Source organism: Coregonus lavaretus (genome assembly GCF_964263955.1).
Source record: "Coregonus lavaretus genome assembly, chromosome: 17".
Classification (NCBI taxonomy): domain Eukaryota; kingdom Metazoa; phylum Chordata; class Actinopteri; order Salmoniformes; family Salmonidae; genus Coregonus; species Coregonus lavaretus.
This window is the reverse complement of record NC_140004.1, coordinates 17,456,989-17,480,140: the sequence shown is the minus strand read 5'-3', so window position 1 is coordinate 17,480,140 and position 23,152 is coordinate 17,456,989. Positions and strand designations below refer to the sequence as shown.

At 46.0% G+C, this 23,152-nt stretch overlaps 1 protein-coding gene across 1 annotated transcript in view; it reads left to right on the top strand.

The window, feature by feature from the left end:
• LOC311144960 (uncharacterized protein) overlaps nt 1-23,152 on the top strand; it is a 63,494-nt gene that overhangs the window by 24,863 nt on the left and 15,479 nt on the right. Inside the window, exons 5-7 of the mRNA XM_084181153.1 lie at nt 748-3,684; nt 5,931-6,056; nt 20,015-20,130. Coding sequence (XP_084037279.1) covers nt 748-3,684; nt 5,931-6,056; nt 20,015-20,130 — 3,179 coding nt within the window. The remainder of the gene's footprint in view (nt 1-747; nt 3,685-5,930; nt 6,057-20,014; nt 20,131-23,152) is intronic.

Here is a 23,152-nt window from a genome sequence, read left to right as displayed (position 1 = left end):
GTGCTTGTACTGTATGTGCCCCATCTTACATTTACATTCTAGTCATTTAGCAGACGCTCTTATCCAGAGCCACTTACAGTTAGTGAGTGCATATATTTTGTCTTGTTTTACAGTCACTTTGTTTGATGAGCAACATTTAAAGATGGCATTAACTTAGTTAAGGCTTTTCGAATACAGTATATTTCTTTATTTATTTTAATTGAAAAAGAACTAGTTTAGGTTTCTGACATTTAATGTAATTAATATACAGTCGTTTCTGTGTTTGCCCCTATAAGCCTAAAAGGCCTAAGCAAAATATCCATTATAAGGACTATATCCTGGGAAAATTCTGATTTGCACAATATTTTTCTCTGAATCAGTCTTTGTCTTGGAGCATAGAAGTGAAGAGAACGTCAGTGCCACAAAGGTACAAAGAGCTTTGAAATCAAAGCCAGCGCATTAGTCATCTCTGGTGGTTCTCTGTGTGTCATGAAACATGCTGAGAGTGAATCACTGGGAAAAGGTCAACACAGTGAGGCTTTGTTTACCACCTCAGCACCACACCCACTTTTATGGGCCCAACAAAGAGGAGTGGGATCCCCTTTCTGCCCAGACACAGTTGCCTCACTCAATCAATCACTTGTCTTTGTATCACCCTCTCTTTTTCTCTGTCATTATATAATACTCTCTGCAAATAATACTAAGTTCATGATGATCATGCAGAATCTGAATAAACTTAGCCAAACTCTTTGAATTACTTAATTCTAGGGGCAGGACTCAGTCTTCATCTTCAGTGACCAAAGAAAGGTGGATGAAGACACCAGAGGGTCCAAAGAGCAGCCCACCCAGGCCTCTTCCGGCCCCTCAGCTGGAAGGACTGCGGCATGGCGGGGGATGGAGATTGAGGCCCAGGAGAGCCACCCGAGCAGTGGGGTGCAGACTGTGCGAGCAGCCCTGTTTGAGAACGTGGTGGAGAGACACAGCGTGATGGAGGAGGACAGGGCGCAGAGCATCACAAAGAACTGTCCAAAGAGAAGTGTCTCTCTCAAACTGGGGGATGGGGAGAACGGCGGCAGCCTGGTCACCTCCCCCTACCGCGAGCCTGTGTCCCCCTACCGCGAGCCTGTGTCCCCCTCCAGCCCGCTCCGTGTGGAGCACTTGTTTGACACGGTGCAGGCGGTGGGAGAGAGGAGAGCCGTTAGTGAGAGTCTCCCCTCGGCTCAGCTGGAAGACAAGGCCATGACCCTCCGTTCCAGGCGTTCTGAGGGGAACAGGCCAGCTAGGGCTGAGCCAGTGGAGGAGATATCTGCTCAGGTCCAAGGAGACCTCAGTTCGGCTCAGAGGGGAGCACCAGCCTCCCAACATGAACAGGGACCATGCTACCTGAGGGTTGGAGCTCTGCAGAAGTGGAATACCGCTGAGGTGGATAGGGGGGCAGAGGTAGAGAAAGGAAGGGAAATGGAAAAGGAGAGACAAATGGAGAGGGAGAGAAGGGAGGAGGAGAAAGAGAGGCAGAGGGAAGCAGAGAGGAGGATGCAAATAGATGTAGAGAGGGAGAAGCCGAGAGAGCAGGACAGGGAGAGAGAGGAAGTGGCAGCACCGAAGCGGTTGAAAATGCTGGAGGCAGATGAGCAGCCACCCAAACCCAGGGCCACCTACTTTGCTCTGACTGGTCAGATCCAGGAAGTCATATCCCATGGGGATGAGGGAACAGGGAGAGGGGACATGGAAGTGCCCTTTGACGATTTTTCTGTGATGTCTGGACAATGGGGTTCTCAAGGGAAGGTACAAAGGAACCCCTCTCTAGGCAAAGCTTTTGGGAAAATCCCCCAAGGTCAAGAACAAGAAGAGGAACTGATGGAAAGGAAGCAAACCCAGGAAAGGGGGAGAGGAATGGCATGGGACAGACAGACCGGGATGGAGGAGATGGAAATAGAAAAACAGAAACAAGTAGACCTTGAGAAAGTAAGAGAATTGGAGAGGGAGAAAGAACAGCAGAGGGAGAGAAAGGAGTTTGAGAGGGAGATGGAGATGGAGAGGGAGAGAAAGGAGGTTGAGAGGGAGAAACAGAGACAGCTGGAAATGGAGAGACAGAAACAGTTAGAATATGCAAGAAAGAGAAAGATGGAGAAGCAGAGAGAATTAGAAAGGGAGAGACAAAATGAGTTGGAAAAGGAGAGACGGAGAGACCTGGAGAGGGAGAGACGGAGAGACCTGGAGAGGGAGAGACAGAGAGAGCTGGAGAGGGAGAGACAGCGAGAGCTGGAGAGGGAGAGACAGCGAGAGCTGGAGAGGGAGAGACAGCGAGAGCTGGAGAGGGAGAGACAGCGAGAGCTGGAGAGGGAGAGACAGCGAGAGCTGGAGAGGGAGAGACAGCGAGAGCTGGAGAGGGAGAGACAGCGAGAGCTGGAGAGGGAGAGACAGCGTGAGCTGGAGAGACAGAAAGAGTTTGAAAAGGAGAGGCAGAAACAGTTAGACTTAGAGAGACAGAATAAGTTGGAGAGACAGAGGGTTGAAGAGTTGGAGAGAATAAAAGAAATGGAGAGAAGGCAACTGTTTAGGTTTGAAAAACAGAAGCAGGCTGAGAGAGAGAGACAACAGCTTCTGGAGCTTGAAAAGCAGAGACTGAGAGAGAAGATGGAGAAAGAGGAGCAGGAGAAGATGAGACAACAAGCAATACAACAGGAGGTAGACAGACAGAGGGAGTTGGAGAGGGAGAGACAAAAAGAGTTGGGGAGAAAAGGGGAGCGTGATCTGGAAATACAAAGACAGAGAGAGTTGGAGAGGCAGAGACAGAAACAGTTTGACATTAAGAGACAGGAGTTGGAAAACCAGAGGGAGAGACAGAGGGTAGAGGCATTGGAGAGAATAACAGACCTGGAGAGAAGACAACTGATTGAGAAACAGAAACAGAATGAGCGAGAGAGACAACATCTTCATGAGCTTGAAAAGCAGAGACTGAGGGAGAAGATGGAGAAAGAGGAGCAGGAGAAGATGAGACCGGTAGCTAGACAACAGGAGGAGAGACAGAGGAGAGAGAACCAGGAGAGGGGGGTGCTGGACTCCTTACCTCTCAGACCTAAAGTGCTGGATCTAGACTCTGTGTCTCTGGGTGACCAGCACTCCAGAGGCAGTTCCCACTCCCCTGGTGTCCGATGGAAGCAGCCCTCTCCCCGAGCAGAAGACCACTACAGGCCTGGCATCCTGGACATAGACTCATTCAGGTCCCAGACCCAGATGCAGCCCTCGCCCACTAGAGAGGTGTTCCCTATCGCTGGCATCAAGGGCTCAGACCCAGGTAGTGGGGTGAGATCCCACACTCCAGAGAGGGAAGGTAGCCGTAGGGTGGGTGCAGTTGGGCGACCCAGCCCAGTGTGGGCCCCCTCTCAGCAGGAGCTGTGGGAGCAAAGGCTAGGCATCGATGAGGAATCAGTGGATAGGCCCATGGCTGGACCAGAGCCACCCAGGAAGCCTGCCAATAAACCCAGCCTGGAGCAGCTCCTCCACAGGCAGTTGGACAGGGTCACGGCCCCCATCCTGGTCCCAGAGAGACGCTGGTCTGGTATGCCCAGTGAACCATCTTTCCCCAGGAGAGAGCCCCACAGCCTTGGGTCCCCCATGGAGCAGACCTGGTTCCCCCAGGACTCTGAGCCCCAGGGGCACATGGTAGAGGCCAGAGGACAGAGGAGATCTCAGGGCTCCCAGGTAAGAAAAGTATATTATAGAGAGACCTAGGCTATATGAGTGAATGGCATCTACAGAGCACAAAATTCAGTGAATTCAACCGCTAATAATGACTAATCAAAAAAGGACCATCGCGCTCTCCCCAAAATTAGTTTGTTGCGTAAAACCCGCTGATCCAGATAGGTAAAAAAGAGTGATGGGTCCGCACTCAAAAAATACATAGCATAGAGCTTACTTACTCATTTTTTGATTTATATTGTTTTACTGCATTAGGAGAATAACATACTCAGACATTTCAGCTTTCGCCTTCTTCAGGGTATAGGTTAAAATCTTACAATCAGGAACAACTTTTGCTTCTAATCAGGTTAGTCATCTGCCAATCAGGGATGGCTTCTCTCATCTACCTGTATCAGGGCTCTCCAACCCTGTTCCTGGAAAGCTACCCTACTGTAGGTTGTCACTCCAACCCCAGTTGTAAATAACCTGATTCAGCTTATCAACCAGCTAATTATTAGAATCAGTTGCGCTAGATTAGGGTTGGAGTGACAACCTACAGGACGGTAGCTCTCCAGGAACAGGGTTGGAGAGCCCTGACCTGTATACATGTTACAATCACAAAGAAAGTACATGGGAGCGGGCACAGAAGGCAATTGGGAGTATCAGGGGTGAACCGTTCAATAATCAATTGCCTTAGGTGTACTTTGAGTTAGCCCCACATATTTATGAACAGCCTGGTGTCCTTTGTGGCAAGCTATCTCATAAATTGAAATAAGGTATACCCAAGTAAGCAGACACCTAAGGCAATTAAATTGATTATTGAACGGTTCACGCCTGTATGTGGACACCCCTTCGAATTAGTGGATTTGGCTATTTCAGCTACACCTATTGCTGACAGGTGTATAAAATCGAGCACACAGCCATGCAATCTCCATTGACAAACATTGGCAGTAGAATGTCCTTACTGAAGAGCTCAGTGACTTTCAACGTGGCACCGTCATAGGATGCCACCTTTCCAACAAGTCAGTTTGTCAAATTTCTGCCCTGCTAGAGCTGCCTCGGTCAACTGTAAGTGCTGTTATTGTGAAGTGGAAACGTCTAGGAGCAACAACGACTCAGCCGCAAAGTAGTAGGCCAAACAAGCTCACAGAACGGGACCACCGAGTGCTGAAGCGTGTAACGTTTAAAAATCGTCTGTCCTCGGTTGCAACACTACTGACTTCCAAACTGCCTCTGGAAGCAATGTCAGCTCAAGAACTGTTCTTCGGGAGCTTCATGAAATGGGTTTTCATGGCCGAGCAGCTGCACAGAAGCTTAAGATCGCCATGCGCAATGCCAAGGTCGGCTGGAGTGGTGTAAAGCTCGCCTCCATTGGACTCTGGAGCAGTGGAAACCCGTTCTTTGGAGTGATGAATCACGCTTCAGTCGCTGGCAGTCCGATGGACGAATCTGGGTTTAGCGGATGCCAGGAAAACGGTAGCTGCCCAAATGCATAGTGCCAACTGTAAAGTTTGGTGGAGGAGGAATAATGGTCTGGGGCTGTTTTTCATGGGTCGGGCTGAAGGGAAATCTTAATGCTATAGCATACAATGACATTCTAGACTATTCTGTGCTTCTAACTTTGTGGCAACAGCATGTGGAAGAACTTGACTGGCCTGCACAGAGCCCTGACCTCAACCCCATCGAACACCTTTGGGATTAATTGCAACGCCGACTGCAAGCCAGGCCTAATCACCCAACATCAATGCCTGACCTTGTGGCTGAATGGAAGGAAGTCCCCGCAGCAATGTTCCAACATCTAGTGGAAAGCCTTCACAGAAGAGTGGAGGCTGTTATAGCAGTAAAGGGGGGACCAACTCCATATTAATGCCCATGATTTTGGAATGAGATGTTCGACGAGCAGGTGTCCACATACCTTTGGCCACATATCCTATAATTCTGTATGTTTTGTGTGATTGTAACATGTATACAGGTAGACCAGAGAAGCCATCCCTGATTGGCAGATGACCAACTACACTGATTAGAAGCACCTGAACGGTGCTCACCTGTGTTCCCTAGAAAAGTTGTTCCTGATTGTAAGATTTGAACCTGCGCACTGAAGGCAAAAGCCAAAACATCGGTGTGTGTGTGTGTTATTCTCCTAATGCACTAAAATAATAAAATATGAAGTAAGCTCTATGCGACATCTCTCTTTTTACCTATGGGAATTCAACTAGTACAAGTACTTTCGTGTAAATATTAGATTTAATTCTACTATCCCTGTGTTTTAGGAGCTGAACCGGATGAGGTCCCGCAGTGTGTCCCGTCGATCGGCCCCGTCTGAGAGTGCTGTGGAGGGGACCCTGTCCAGGATGAGGAGCAGGAGTGCACATAGAGAGAGGGGCCGACAGAGCTGGGTGAGTCATGATGCTCGGTTTCCATGCACACGGGTATAAACACACACAAATCACCTAATTTCTGACTCAAAGCTAGACGTGTTTCAGAAATGAGCTTTTGCTACAGTGAAATTACACTGCTTCAACATGGTAACAATTGGAGCCCCATCGGTTCTATGTTTAATCATTATTTGGAAAAAATGTAATGTTGTGTTACAGTAGGGTGGAGTAGGAATGCAGTTAGTTCACTGGGAGAGTTGAGTGCTATGCGGAGCACTGGGAGTAATGAGTTGATGAGTAATGTGAAAGGCATGGTCTTTCTCTCTCACTCATCTCCACCCTCTTTTACCACACAAAGCAGAGAAATTGAGGCCAAATATGTTCTCAGGCCTGTAATTCAGGATTGTGATTAGTCAAAGAGTTAATAAGTACATATGCTGCTCACTTTGACACCACCCTGTTTGCATAGCTGAAGAAAGGCTCTGCTGTGAAATTGGCCATAGTGATATTGATATTCCTTTTATTTTAATAGAAATGTGAGTTATAGATCTGTCATTATTATTGAAAGCAAGTTTAAGAAGCGGTAGATCTGTTCTATGTGCGCAATTTCTATGCTTCCCATTTAAGTTTAGTTTTTCCTTTTACTTTCGGTTTTGTACACCATCTTCAAATAGCTGAAAATACAATATCTTTGGTTATAGAAAATATATTTCACAGCGGTGTAGATGGTACAATGATTCTCTACACTATACTTGCTTGTTTTGTAAACTGACATTAGGCGAACTATTAGAATTTTAGCAACCAGGAAATGGCGGAGCGATTTCTGCATAGTGCATCTTTAAGCACCTGTCTACATATCAGCCTGTGCTACAAAGGATTCCATCCAGAGACTAAGCAAATGCCAGCTACACGTTTACATCGGCCCAAGTGTAAATGGCCGAAAGTGAAATGTTTATAAGCATACCATACCAATACATTCATTAGATCAGAAGAAATTGAACGGAAAAAATGCAGCTTTGATTTGATAAAGCAAGGCTGTGCTGCAGCAGTGGGCTGTCCTCCTCCAATGAGCCGTCACTGTGTTACTCCATGATGAGTTTCTGTGTGTTTCTGTCACCACCTGCTGGTCTGTGGTTGGTGTGTAATACAATATGTTGAGAGCCTGAGTGGTGCTGCAATTACCAGGGATTCAGGCTTTCCTTTAACCGGTAATAGCCGGCGTTTGGCAAATTGTTATTTTATTATTATTAAAAGAAATGCCACCGGGAGCAGAAGAAGAAAAAATCCCAGTTGCGAAATAATGCTTTTTAGCCTATTCATTGATGGAAATACCAGCCGATGGAAATACATTTGACTGGTCATGCTTATCGGTCTATAGGGTAATTTGCATTATTTAGTGGAATTAAATTGGGGCGTGTGTACAGTATATTTGTTATGTATCTTATTTATCACACGCATACAGAGCCTTTGAGCGGATAATCTGTCAGACAGTGTGAGAACTGCTGCTACATCATCCCAAACAGCAAATTCATAGGCAACGGAAGGCAGGCTTCATCAGCGCATCACGCAGCACTTTGCAATGAGCTGGAGGCAGTATGCATTTTGAAAACATACTTAATTGTTTAAAACCTGAACGTTTTACTACATATTATGTCTTACCTTGCTTCAAAGTAGCCTAGCCAAAATCAGACCATATCCGTGGAGGCAATTATTTTATAAACGCTTTCTTTCATTGCTCAGTAGCCAAAGGCACAATCCTAGTCATATTAGCAAGAAGCCCCATGCTAGTTGTTGCATATTAGATCTCCCCTCTTTCTAATGGATATTTTCATCTCTCACATGAAACCGCTCGCATGCGGTGTGCTTTTGACAAGTGTTTTCCAGCTAATAGCGTTATGGAACAAACCTTCAGGAGTAGCCTAGCCTACTGCCTTGTGCACATTGCTGTGCTAATAATGTTAAGAAATAATAGTTTATCAACATTTTAAGCTAAATGTTCGGATCTGTTGTATCAGGTTCATTGTTTTTTAACGTTATTTTGTTTAAATGTAGCCTACTGGTTGGAGGAATGTGGGATCTATCATCCCATAACTGTCCCAGAGTCCGTTTGGAATAGGCTATTTCTTTCTCCACAAGCTGAGCAAGAGAAAAGGTAAACTTTTCTACTGTGGGGGATAGTAGATTGACATAGGTTAATGATTTTGCTGTTCGTTACTCGTCTTGTTGGCTGAGGGAAAGTAAATGTGGACAGTTATTCTAACATCTTCAAAGTGCGCATCAGAATTAGGTAAGAAGGACCTCACATCGTTGCATGTTCTGTTAATATGAGTTACCATAATCTACATGTGATTTCTGTCCTTCTGAGCACCGTGGGTGGACGCCCTAATCAGGTTATGCACCCAATGCACATGGGTCCGGTACATTTCTCAAATGTCCTGTAAATTAAAATGCTGCCAGTCAAATGTCCGGCAGCACATTTTCCCAGTGGAAACCCTGCAGGGATTCTAGTCTTTAATTGTGTAGAGCAACTGGAGACACAAGTGTGAAATACCTGGTCTAGAATGAATTATTGACATAACACCTACACCTTTTCCCCCAAGTTATATAATTTCTGTTTGGGGGAACAAGGAGATGCATTATAGATGGGGAATTCCTTTTCTGTCAGCACGTGTCAATGACTCGATGTCGCTTTCTGTTGTGATAGTGTTTTTCTGTATCAGTATGGAGGTTTAAGCCTAGTGTGAGAGTGCACTATGGAACTATGGGAAATGTATGTATATCTCTCATGAGATCACAGTGGTATGATTACATCATTACTAATGGCATGGTTAGAGAGGGCAGAGGAAGAGAAGAGAGGGGAGAGGTAAAGACGGAGATGGTCGCCAGGTTCAGAGACATGTTGTACTACATGAGGCTGTTGTGCTGTCTGAGGCCTCTACACTGGCTGTGGGTAAGTGATGGGAGATCGTTAAATCAGAGCAAGGAAGCAAGTAGGGCTATGAATTGACAAGGACCTCACAATATGATATTATCATGATACTTAGGTGCCGATATATGTATTGCGATTCGATACTGCGATTTTATTTCCGATTTGATGTTCCAAACATATTGCTCACTATATGTCTGCTGCAGAGAGACAAGAGACATAATGAGAAAATGAGTTTTGATCAGTCATGGAAATAAAAGTGCTGAAAACATGTTGGCTCACTATTTAAAAAGAAGATGGGGGAACAAGCTATAGGATGAAAAATACCAGCGTTTTGGCACAGGTAGAGTCGACTAGCACTAGCTAACCCTAGCTAGCAAACAAAAAAACGATACTTGGAGTCAAGGTATCGATATATCATCCAAAATAATATTGCAATATGTAAGTGTATTGGGAGCAAGGGAGAGGACAGACTAGAATAGACAGAACTGAAGACATTAGGTCTGCTTCCCTTTGTGGACTCTCTTTAGAGGTGACCTGAGGGCCTTCGTATAGCTAGGAATGTGTGGCTACTGGCTATTATATGTTTGAACGAAGCAAGTTATAATAGCCCCATATATGCTTTGTCACCGTGGCTGGTTGTGCTTCAAGTGTGACTTCATCATTAAAACACTGGGTGATGCGTATTTGAGTCATATGTTTTGCTGGACATTTCTTATTAGTTATTTTCCTTTAGTAAAACCATTTTCTCCATAGTCAGTTAGTGTTGATGAAACTTGAGTCTGTATGTTTGTGGCAAGAACTGTGATTTCTAGCTATAGAATGATTCCAGGAGGGTTTTAGATCAATGTTCCTCAGAACTATTCTCCAGACGCCCACCAGGGGGCACAGTTTGAGGTGCCACGGTTGTCTTATAATAATAATAATAATAATAATAATAATAATAATAATAATAATAATAATAATAATATGCCATTTAGCAGATGCTTTTATCCAAAGCGACTTACAGTCATGTGTGCATACATTTTTACGTATGGGTGGTCCCGGGGATCAAACCCACTACCCTGGCGTTACAAGCGCCATGCCAATTGAGCTACAGAGGACCACAAACACCACAGTATCCAACATAACCTCAGTAAGTTATAGAGTATCTTACTTACTCACTAAGGCTTAACTCAGAGAGATGACTCTGGTAGGTACGGTGGAGTTCTGAAAGGGGAAAGGAGAGAGTTCTCTGACCTGACATGCAGTTTGCATGAGTCAGAGAGCCATTTGTTAGGCAAATTCTCTGACACACTGTCGTGATTCCTCTCTTTAGCCATGAGCTCACTGTGTGCTGCTGACAGACAACCACAATCCCAACTCTCACACACAGCCACACCTGTCTCATCCCTTCTCTCTTTCTCTCAGGCATGTGTTCTCTATCTATTTGAAGGTATAGGCTCAACAACATAAACATCTCTTAGTTCCTATCACTATCACACACATTCCCCATCCCTCCTGTCTTTTCTTCCCACCCCCTCCGCCCTGTGCCAAGTGCTGACTATGCCTGTGAGAATTCTCTCTTGCACTGCAAGCAGAAACAGGCAAGAGAGACGGAGCACTGCAGAACATATCACCCTCCTGCACTGCAAATCCGGGCCCTCCCTCTATCCCCTCCTCCCTCCCTCTATCCGCTCCTCCTCCCTCCCTCTATCCGCTCCTCCTCCCTCCCTCTATCCCCTCCTCCCTCCCTCCCTCCCCTCCTCCCTCCCCTCCTCCCTCCCTCCCTCCCCTCCTCCCTCCCTCCCTCCCTCTCTCTATCCCCTCCTCCCTCCCTCCCCTCCTCCCTCCCTCCCTCCCTCTCTCTATCCCCTCCTCCCTCCCTCTATCTCCTCCTCTATCCCTGCCTCCTCTCTCTCTCCCCTCCTCCCTCCCCTCTCTCCCCTCCTCCCTCCCCTCTCTCTCCTCCTCCCTCTCCTCCTCTCTCCCCTCCCTCACTCTGTTCCCAAGGTTTCTCCTTGAGCGTGAGTCCTGTAGTGCTGGGGACTAGGAGCAAGAGACTGACGCATTAGTCCTCTACCTGCCCATACTTGCAGGGGAAGAGGAAGGCAAGGAGAGGGCGCTGGTCTCGTTTAGTCTCTTCTGGGTTCAACTTTAGCATCACAATCTCCTCTCCTGTTTGTGCTTCTATATCCACGGCGCTGCTCTGCTGTTGGTGTGCTGGGTACTCAGCGGGAATAGGAATGAGTACAGCTCTCCCTCAGTCTGCCTGACACCAGCTGTTCTCTCCTGGACTGTTGTTTTCCTGTAAAGTTTTCCACCAGGATGACGACAGCAGCGTGGACACTATGGAGAGGTAGATTTATGGATTGTGTTCCTCTGTGATTCCGGACGTCAGAGCGACGGCAGCAGCGACGGCTTCGGGATCCCGCTGTTAGGTTTGATGTGTGAGGGGTATGTGTGTGAGATTTTTTGTTGTTGCTGCTACTTGGTGTGACCATCAGTATGTGGCTGTGAAGAACCTGTTTGCAGACGGTGCAGTAGTAGATCTGCTGTGATCACATCGTCACACCGGAGTCTCTACCAGCTGGGGTTATCTGTAGAACGGCCTTATATACCCTTTTGGGTTCCCCGCTACATGGTCTTGCCCTTCTGTATAACTGTATGGAAATAGGCATCTTGCAGAACAACAGAAAGCTTAAATAGAGTTCACCTTAGCCCCAGATTCTAGGGCCATTGCTGCCGATGATGGACTGAAATGGAGCCATGACGGCTCCAGTGGGACTCAACAACACAGAGGCTCACTGAGAGGCACCGTGGGGCAGTGTAGCTGGACTGGAGCCTGTAGCCGGAGCCAAGTGCTGCATGTTTTTGGAGACACTAGGGCGTCTGACTGGCTGTGCTATCCCTTACAAACAGCCCAGCTACTGCAGCATTGACCTAGCTACGCACCTCAGCAGTATCCAGGACACCAGCTCTGGACCTGGAGCTCTACCTGGCTCAACGATTCTCCCTCGACCACATTAACACACTGGACTGCTACTGGACCTCCGTCTGACTGAGCGCTCTGTCCAGACTTCATTCTGCGACGTTGGTCCTTCAGTGATCTGATCTAAACTGAGATGGAGTACCTGGGGGACAAGCTGTCAGTGGCCCAGTCCCAGGTGTCTGGTTGGATGGGGAACGTACGCCGCTCCCTGCAGGGGGCGCTCAGCGTTGTGTCCAGTGCGGTGGAACGTGGGGGCAGGGGGGCTGAGGACAGCCCTGGTGGCTTCAATAGGGCCAACTCGTTACGTTCTCTGGCCTCTCGCAGCCGGGACTCTTTCCGCAGGTTCTCGCTACGCAGCCAGCAGCGCCTCTCCCTACGCAGGCGCCCTGGGAGCAGCACCCCCAACACCCCCACCGCAGTAAGACACACACACTTTGTTTACACTCACTCCCCCTCATCAATCCCTCTTACCACCAACTGTCCTTCCGTCAGTCATTACACATTCCAAGCACCTCAAACTTCCAAGCACCTCAAACACGCCTTCTCTATTTGTGTGTTTCATGTCTTTGTCTATTTATGTTGCCATGGGATTTCTCTCTCTGATCCTGATAGTTCCTGAATGTTCTGCTTTTGTTCACTGCTCACCCCCATATGCGCCTCATCTGCTAGTGTCTCTCTCTATCTCCTCCTCTGATACCATCTTTGACATAACACTAACCTTTGTCTGTATGTGTGCACCATAGCGCCCACTCCAGCAGCAGTGTCACTGGCTCCTTAGGTCATAGCTTACTGTGGGCTGGAGTTGGGTTTCTCCCCCCCACCCCCCTTTTAACCCTTTACACTCTTGGGAATTGGCCTATATCGATAGGGCTAAATTGAAATGTTTCTTACTGAAGAAATATGAAAATCATATGCATAAGCATGTTATCAATTGAAAGGGAACAGTTTGAAGATTATGGGACAATTATTAGACCAATGTTGAGGACACAACAGTTCAACTGATACGAGACTGAATCCAAACATTACACTGTTGATTTTATGTGCATTTTACATTTAATGTACTTTTCGCAGTATTTGTTGATAACGGAATCTTAAAATACTCTGGATGCATTCAGTAACATAAGATTTTTCCTGGAAAATGTGGGGTAGGTGCAACATAAGACAAAAAAAATGACAAGGGTTTGAGTGAGAGGACTAACTGGTGTCTCCAAGTGGCCACACACCTCTCCGAAGTGTGCACAGTTCCTAAGTAACTTCAATGCACTTTTATGGCTCAAAGAAGAGTCTTCATCTATAAGGTGCATTTTAGAGCTCTCCTAGCTGTGCTGTTGAGGAACTAGAGCAAGCACACTTGTAGTTGTTTTGTTTGGAACACAACCCTGCATCCCCACCTTTACACAATTACTGTTGTTTACGCAATCCAAAAACGGACCATTATAAATCACAATCTGGGTCAGGTGGGCATCATTTGAAAGTTTATTCTATTGCCAACATGACTAGCTAAGTTATAAAATATGATCTTAGTGTTAAGCTTTCACAAGGCAATTCAGAGAAACAGATTGTAATTTTGGTGCGCACAGAAAGGAGTCATGAGCGCATTCAGGTGCGTGTTCCGCGGCAAATTTTCTTCCCAATAGACAAACAGGCTCATTCTGTTCAGAACAACCCAGGGTATGACGCCATGTCATCTTATAACTGTACATCAAACATAGTGAACATAAACGTTGACACGGTATATGACATGAGTTTTATGATATGGAAATGTGAAGTGGGCATTTGGACTCACAGGTGTTTGGTTTGCTTGTATGACAAAGCAGTATTTATTATAATCCTCAATGTCTCATCTTTCAAAATACACTGAGTCCTCTTAATTTACAGCATTTCCCTCACTCGACAACAAAAATGTTGCAAAATGTGCCCAATTAGTGGAAGGGATGGGGGCAACTTCTTGTCGCGCTGTGCTCAAGTTCAGAACGGCTGTCAGTCAAAACCCATACAGAGCTGTGAAGTGGAGAGCCTGAGCTCTGGCGTCATGTATAGCATGTTACTGTACAGCCACTGCGTTCCAATTTAGGCCATTTTCAACCCGTATACAAGTACGAGTGTCAAGGGCTACTGTAGTTTGTGTATATAGCAGTCAACAACAGTACTGGAATCCATGTTTGGATAAAGACTATACAGTGAGGGAAAGAAGTATTTGATCCCCTGCTGATTTTGTACGTTTGCTCACTGACAAAGACATGATCAGTCTATAATTTTAATGGTAGATTTATTTGAACAGTGAGAGACATAATAACAACAAAAAAATCGATGTCGCATGTCAAATCGCATGTCAAAAATGTTACAAATTGATTTGCATTTTAATGAGGGAAATAAGTATTTGACCCCTCTGCAAAACATGACTTAGTACTTGGTGGCAAAACCCTTGTTGGCAATCACAGAGGTCAGACGTTTCTTGTAGTTGGCCACCAGGTTTGCACACATCTCAGGAGGGATTTTGTCCCACTGCTCTTTGCAGATCTTCTAAGTCATTAAGGTTTCGAGGCTGACGTTTGGCAACTCGAACCTTCAGCTCCCTCCACAGATTTTCTATGGGATTAAGGTCTGGAGACTGGCTAGGCCACTCCAGGACCTTAATGTGCTTCTTCTTGAGTCACTCCTTTGTTGCCTTGGCCGTGTGTTTTGGGTCATTGTCATGCTGGAATACCCATCCACGACCCATTTTCAATGCCCTGGCTGGGGGAAGGAGGTTCTCACCCAAGATTTGACGGTACATGGCCCCGTCCATCGTCCCTTTGATGCGGTGAAGTTGTCCTGTCCCCTTAGCAGAAAAACACCCCCAAAGCATAATGTTTCCACCTCCATGTTTGACGGTGGGGATGGTGTTCTTGGGGTCATAGGCAGCATTCCTCCTCCTCCAAACACGGCGAGTTGAGTTGATGCCAAAGAGCTTGATTTTGGTCTCATCTGACCACAACACTTTCACCCAGTTCTCCTCTGAATCATTCAGATGTTCATTGGCAAACTTCAGACGGGCCTGTATATGTGCTTTCTTGAGCAGGGGGACCTTGCGGGCGCTGCAAGATTTCAGTCCTTCACGGCGTAGTGTGTTACCAATTGTTTTCTTGGTGACTATGGTCCCAGCTGCCTTGATCATTGACAAGATCCTCCCGTGTAGTTCTGGGCTGATTCCTCACTGTTCTCATGATCATTGCAACTCCACGAGGTGAGATCTTGCATGGAGCCCCAGGCCGAGGGAGATTGACAAGTCTTTTGTGTTTCTTCCATTTGCGAATAATCGCACCAACTGTTGTCACCTTCTCACCAAGCTGCTTGGCGATGGTCTTGTAGCCCATTCCAGCCTTGTGTAGGTCTACAATCTTGTCCCTGACATCCTTGGAGAGCTCTTTGGTCTTGGCCATGGTGGAGAGTTTGGAATCTGATTGATTGATTGCTTCTGTGGCAGGTGTCTTTTATACAGGTAACAAACTGAGATTAGGAGCACTCCCTTTAAGAGTGTGCTCCTAATCTCAGCTCGTTACCTGTATAAAAGACACGTGGGAGCCAGAAATCTTTCTGATTGAGAGGGGGTCAAATACTTATTTCCCTCATTAAAATGCAAATCAATTTATAACATTTTTGACATGCATTTTTCTGGATTTTTTTGTTGTTATTCTGTCTCTCACTGTTCAAATAAACCTACCATAAAAATGATAGACTGATCATTTCTTTGTCAGTGGGAAAACATACAAAATCAGCAGGGGATCAAATACTTTTTTCCCTCACTGTATATGGATGCCATGCAGTTGCAGTAGGTGTGTAATGACATTGTAGGTCAGTTGGGGGGGGTGGTGTCTTTCCTTGGACAATGAGGTCTGGGTGTGAGATGATGATGAGGAGGAAGTGTGTTATTTTGAGCTGTTAGTCATGATACAGTTTGATTGCATTTTATGCTAGATTTACAGATTAGGTCTAGCTTGTTTGTGTGTCATTGAACAGGAGAACCAGTGTGTACTGCCTGTAAGGAGAGAGGATGTGATGAATGGTCAGAGCAATGAGGCCAGTGAGATGTGGGGAGAAAGAGGTGGACAGGGGCCAACCAGCTAATGGAGCGGTAGTGAGGATGGTGGTAGAGGGGTTGGGGTGGTCTACCTACTGAAAGGACCGGGGGGTGGAGGTGGGGCTGCTTGGATGGATGGTGCACATGTACAACTCCAGTCCTGAAGGGTCCTGTTTGGCTCAGTTGGTAGAGCATGGCGCTTGCAACTCCAGGGTTGTGGGTTCGATTCTCACGGGGGACCAGTACAAAAAGTATGAAAATGTATGCACTCACTACTGTAAGTCGCTCTGGATAAGAGCACCTGGTAAATTACTAAAATGCTTTTTTTAAATGCTGTTTCTTCCCGCCCCTCCACATCATCTAATGCCCAGAAAGTCCACACACCTGGACTCTCACGTCTTAATCAGTTGCTGAATGCAACGCATAAACAAAACCCCACAGACACGGCAGCCCTTTACCGATTAATTCTCTCCGTCTGGTTTTTGTGTGTACGTGTGTCCTTTTTAGCTGGAGCCTGTGTTAGTTGTCCGTACAGTACCTGAGAGTCGGCTGGTGGATCATCCAGATCCCTGTAATAGGCCCTGTTCTCCCTCAGGCTGACCCAGTTGACCTGAACCCACCACCTCTCCCTCTGGACCCAGTCCTCTAACCTGCAGCCTGTATCAGCCAGGCCCACTGGTCTTAAAGGGATACATCAGGATTTTGGCAATGAAAGAGTCAGATGAACTTGTGGGTACCATTTTTGTTTCTCTTTGTCAAGTATGAAGGAAGTTAGAGGTAGTTTGCGATCCAATGCTAACTAGATCCAATGCTAGCAGATACCATAGACTTCCAGTCATTATGCTAACGCTAGTTAGCAATTACACTAGCGATAGTTAGCAACTTCTTTCAACTGCATGCGGAGACATAAAAATGGTATCCACGAGTTCATCTGACATTGGGAAAGTAGATAAAGGGCCTCATTGCCAAAATCACGAAGTATCCCTTTAAGTTATTAAGCCAAGTCAGTCAGGTTTTACTGAAATTCTGTTGTGCTCTGCATTCTTAGCAAACACTTGTACATTGCTGAGCCTTTGTCTGTACATTACACTTATGTAATAATGACAGAACAAAATACCCTAACCATGTCCTTTTCAGTTCTCCATCAGAGGTCAGTGTTTTGGTAGCTATGTAAAATGTGTCTGGGGTGCTGCTCTGTTGTTGACAGGGGATAAGTGCTCTTGAGATCTGTAGTCATGTTAGGATAGCTGCAGAGGGTTGTCATTGACCTGTCCTGTCCATGATGAGTGTGTTTACTGTTCAACATTCCCACCTAGAGGGGTTGGAGCAGGAGAGTGGGGCTGGGGCCGGTGTGATGATTGTTCTGTTATGTTCGTGTTGGGTTCATTGTACCTGCACTAACTAACCGGCCTGCTCTGTTGTCTTCTTCCAGGCAGCAGGACCATATGTTAAATGTGTCAGAGCTGCACAGCACTTCCTCATTCATAGAGATGTGTGAATGGCCATTATGTATGACAGAGATTAGCTGTTATTTTCCAGTTTGCACTAAGGAAATAGATTCATAACATATCCAACTCACTAGGCCTTCAGTTTTATTATACCGGGTTAGTCTCATTGAGATTAAAAATCCCTTTTTTTAAGAGAGACCTGGCCAAATTACCAGCACATAAAGTTTCATGCAAAGGCACATTTACAACATAAAACACTACAGTTTAGCAACATGAATTTACACATTGAGCAGGCAAGAGGCTTTGTAGAGGTGTGGTGCATTTAGGGGTCAAAACATTGAAAGCACCCCACTTCATTGTCCACCATAGTTTCTACCCTAGCTTTAAAGTAATTCAAAGAGATCAGCTCCTGTAATTTCATGTCTTATTGTAGCTCGTTCTAAGGTACAGTCAGCAAGACACAGTCATGTGAGCGTAGGCGATAATTGTCATTTGTCTCCTGGACAATGTAGGCTATATCATATTTTCAGCACATCGACCCTTATTTTAATTTTGGATTAAAATAAGAGAGTGGATGTTATAATTAACTAGCCTACATTTTCATGATTGATTGAAAGGTCTCTCAGGTCATGTCGATGACTGTGATGGTGTAATCATGGCAGGCTGTTATTATTCAGAGCCGTGATGTCTGGTAGGTCTAACTTTCCAAGGCCGCCTCAACTTCCTCAGCCACATGTCAGATTGTCAGTCAACCTCCCTTGGTAATCAGCCCTTTCTCTCCTCTCTCCTTCCATTCATCCGCTCATTGTTCTGTCGTTTCCCTTGACGCACCCTTCCTGTCCACAGGCGGGGTGTCGGAGGGGGCTGGCAAAGGCTAACGTTATTAAGGAAAAGTCAGCTTCACTACGACTGAGTCAAAATCACAGCCAGAAAGAAACCTATTTACCAGATAAGGTGCCTGGCAGGCCTGCTCTGTCCTTGAATCAAGTGGGTTGTTGATAGCAGAGCCTACACCCTCACACTGTCAATACTGAAGGGCTTTCAGCAGCACTAATAGTCAGCCAGTCCATGTTATTTCTTAACCCTCTCTGTCTTGCTGCTTTTGTTTGGTTGACAGGTAACAGGGTAGCCTCAGGAGTGGCAAACACTAAGTGAGGGTGTGTTTGGGTGTGCTAAAGTTCAACCACGTACACTGTGGATATGGTAGGTGTTCAAGGAATTTAGATTACAAGAGATTTTCTTAATGAATGGTACATGCTTAGTCCTGTGAATTAGATATGTGTACAGACCTGTAGGGCTGAAATTCATGATATTATAAAGGGGTTATGAAGTGTGACTGTTTTTTGACATATTATAAATCATTCCTGCCTCAGACAAGACATGACTTGACGTCTCTTTACTTTGTTGCTATTGTTACTCCTCTTTTTCTCAATAAAGGCCTCGCGTCGATAAACGTAGCTGTACTCGAACACTGACCCAACCTAGTCTGTTTGAAAGGCCTAAGCATGTAGCTGGATTAGCCTGCCTGTTTAATTGACCCCAAGCCCAGCCCACCCATTTTCCTGAGGTGTCTTGTCATGTGACCAGCATGTTCAAACCAATGGTTGTAACTGTAACTCTAATACTTGTTTGACAGCTAAAGCCAGATTTGGCATGGAGAAAGATCACGGTGTGGATTTGAAAACAAGCCTATGCTGTGATGTAAAGAGGCATCATATTTAGGGCTGTTAAACCTGGAGAGGAGGGGCTACTGTGCTTTCTCAGATGGAGGGAGTTTCTCACTGTTCTCCCTGACCTTCTTTCTTCCTGAAAGGAAAGGCATTGATGATGAATGACATCCTGTTCTGTTTCTTTCGCTCTCCCTCTCTCTCTCTCTCTCTCTCTCTCTCTGGCCCTCGCTCTCACTCCCGTGCACACACACACACAAACCAAACACCTATTACACTTCCTTCAATCATTCTCTTTAGACAGCCTATTGTGTTGTGATGCAACAGTGCATTTGTATAGCACTATGTCAAGGAGGTCAATAGAGATCATGTAAGTTCAGCGAGATTTCTCTTCTTGTGTGAGTGTGTGCACGTGCGCTTACAGTCTTGAATGCATGCATAGGAGGAGTGAGTGTGGTATTAGGATAGTGTGCCCTCTGTAGCAGCCTCATTAAAAGAGACTCGGTTCAGTAGACAGCAAACACACAGTGGCTCACCAGTCTCTGTCCCTATGAGCTCATCCCATTACCTCTCATTATCCTGCTCACCCACTGTTGGCCTTAGCCACACAATACATGGCTATCAGGACCATCACCTCTCAATCACTCACTCATTCACACACATTCAGCTGGCCAATTGTCTGTTACTGTAGGCTGGGCGGGGCGGGGCTTCACTCCACAGGCGTGGTGATGGATTGAACCGAGAGCCAATAAGAAGCCTTGATAGTTTGATTCAGTCCAGCAGATTCCAGTTCTGTCATATTGGAATCTGTTTTCTCTGACCTTCTAGTGATACTCTAATGGTACATACACTTCTACTCCTTTTATACTGACTTGTCATTTTCTCCCTGCCCATCTCTCTCTCTCAGGAGCAGTTGAAGCAGAGTGTGGATGGTGAGGAAGAGGGGAGGGACATAGACACACTGGTCCACGAGACAGACAGCCAGTACGGGACCTGGGAGACAGGACTGCGCACTGACGATAGGTGTATACACACACACAGATGTGGCTGCTGTGGCCTGGGCCAACACCTGTGAAACATGGGCTCCTGTTTTTGGTTACTAACATGCGGATCCTCATTTCTCAATACGATTACTAATCTTCCCTGAGGCTGTACCCTGATAAAGACATCCCTGTTACTGAATGCCTCTCAAATCCTGCCGATTCATTTCTCACTCTAAATATACAATACTTGTTTGAGCTAGAAATGTAACACCGCCCGGATCGATAAGTAGTATCGAATGGATGCAGCAAAAGGGAGAGATGTACTCTATCATGTGTTCTACTGGCACAGCATTGACCTTTTTGACAAAGTCACTGAGCCATGTTATTTCCAGCCTTCTAGATGGGGCAAAGTGGATAGTTAGCCCCAGGCACTGATTCTCTGCTGTCCTACCATTATGGCTAATGATAGTAATCTCAACATAAATCAAATAAAATTGTATTTGTCACATGCTTCGTAAACAACAGGTGTAGACTAACAGTGAAAGGCATACTTATGTGGCCTTCCCAACCATGCAGAGAGAAAAAAATAGAAATAATAGGAAAACAATAACAAGGAATAAATCCACAATGAGTAAAGATAACATGGCTATATACATGGAGTTAGTACAGAGTCCATGTGCAGGGGTACGAGGTAATTGAGGTAGATATGTACATATACAGTGAGGGGGAAAAAGTATTTGATCCCCTGCTGATTTTGTAGTTTGCCCACTGACAAAGAAATGATCAGTCTATAATTTTAATGGTAGGTTAATTTGAACAGTGAGAGACAGAATAACAACAAAAAAATCCAGAAAAACGCATGTCAAAAATGTTATACATTGATTTGCATTTGAATGAGGGAAATAAGTATTTGACCCCCTCTCAATCAGAAAGATTTCTGGCTCCCACGTGTCTTTTATACAGGTAACGAGCTGAGATTAGGAGCACACTCTTAAAGGGAGTGCTCCTAATCTCAGCTTGTTACCTGTATAAAAGACACCTGTCCACAGAAGCAATCAATCAGATTCCAAACTCTCCACCATGGCCAAGACCAAAGAGCTCTCCAAGGATGTCAGGGACAAGATTGTAGACCTACACAAGGCTAGAATGGGCTACAAGACCATCGCCAAGCAGCTTGGTGAGAAGGTGACAACAGTTGGTGCGATTATTTGCAAATGGAAGAAAAACAAAATAACTGTCAATCTCCCTCGGCCTGGGGCGCTCCATACAAGATCTCACCTCGTGGAGTTGCAATGATCATGAGAACGGTGAGGAATCAGCCCAGAACTACACGGGAGGATCTTGTCAATGATCTCAAGGCAGCTGGGACCATAGTCACCAAGAAAACAATAGGTAACACACTACGCCGTGAAGGACTGAAATCCTGCAGCGCCCTCAAGGTCCCCCTGCTCAAGAAAGCACATATACAGGGCCGTCTGAAGTTTGCCAATGAACATCTGAATGATTCAGAGGAGAACTGGGTGAAAGTGTTGTGGTCAGATGAGACCAAAATCGAGCTCTTTGGCATCAACACAACTCGCCGTGTTTGGAGGAGGAGGAATGCTGCCTATGACCCCAAGAACACCATCCCCACCGTCAAACATGGAGGTGGAAACATTATGCTTTGGGGGTGTTTTTCTGCTAAGGGGACAGGACAACTTCACAGCATCAAAGGGACGCTGGACGGGGCCATGTACCGTCAAATCTTGGGTGAGAACCTCCTTCCCTCAGCCAGGGCATTGAAAATGGGTCGTAGATGGGTATTCCAGCATGACAATGACCCAAAACACACGGCCAAGGCAACAAAGGAGTGGCTCAAGAAGAAGCATATTAAGGTCCTGGAGTGGCCTAGCCAGTCTCCAGACCTTAATCCCATAGAAAATCTGTGGAGGGAGCTGAAGGTTCGAGTTGCCAAACGTCAGCCTCGAAACCTTAATGACTTGGAGAAGATCTGCAAAGAGGAGTGGAACAAAATCCCTCCTGAGATGTGTGCAAACCTGGTGGCCAACTACAAGAAACGTCTGACCTCTGTGATTGCCAACAAGGGTTTTGCCACCAAGTACTAAGTCATGTTTTGCAGAGGGGTCAAATACTTATTTCCCTCATTAAAATGCAAATCAATTTATAACATTTTTGACATGCGTTTTTCTGGATTTTTTTTTTGTTATTCTGTCTCTCACTGTTCAAATAAACCTACCATTAAAATTATAGACTGATCATGTCTTTGTCAGTGAGCAAACGTACAAAATCAGCAGGGGATCAAATACTTTTTTCCCTCACTGTAGGTAGGGATAAAGTGACTAGGCAACAGGATGGATAATAAACAGTAGCAGCAGCGTATGTGATGAGTTAAGAGTTAGTGCAAAAAGGCTCAATGCCAATAGTTAACCAATAGCTAACCGGACTAACTATTTAACAGTCTTATGGCTTGGGGGTAGAAGCTGTTCAGGGTCCTGTTGGTTCCAGACCTGCTGCATCGGTACTGCTTGCCGTGCGGTAGCAGAGAGAACAGTCAATGACTTGGGGGGCTGGAGTCATTGACCATTTTTAGGGCCTTCCTCTGACACTTGTTGGTATAGAGGTCCTGGATGGCAGGGAGCTCGGCCCCAGTAATGTACTGGGCAGTACGGACTACCCTCTGTGGCATCCGAAGGTGCTACAGAGGGTAGTCCAAGCAGTTGACATACTAAGCAGTGATGCAGCCAGTCAAGATGCTCTCAATGCTGCAGCTGTAGAACTGTTTGAGGTTTGTAGGACCCATGCCAAATCTTTTCAGCCTCCTTAGGGGGAAGAGGCGTTGTCGTGCCCTCTTCACGACTGTTTTAGTATGTGTGGCTCATGATAGATCCTTAGTGGACACAGAGGAACTTGAAGCTCTTGACCCGCTCCTCTACAGTCCCGTCGATGCGTGCTCGGCCCTCCGTTTCCTGTAGTCCACAATCAGCTCCTTTGTCTTACTGACGTTGAGGGAGAGGTTGTTGTTGTCCTGGTACCACATTGCCAGGTCACTGACCTCCTCCCTA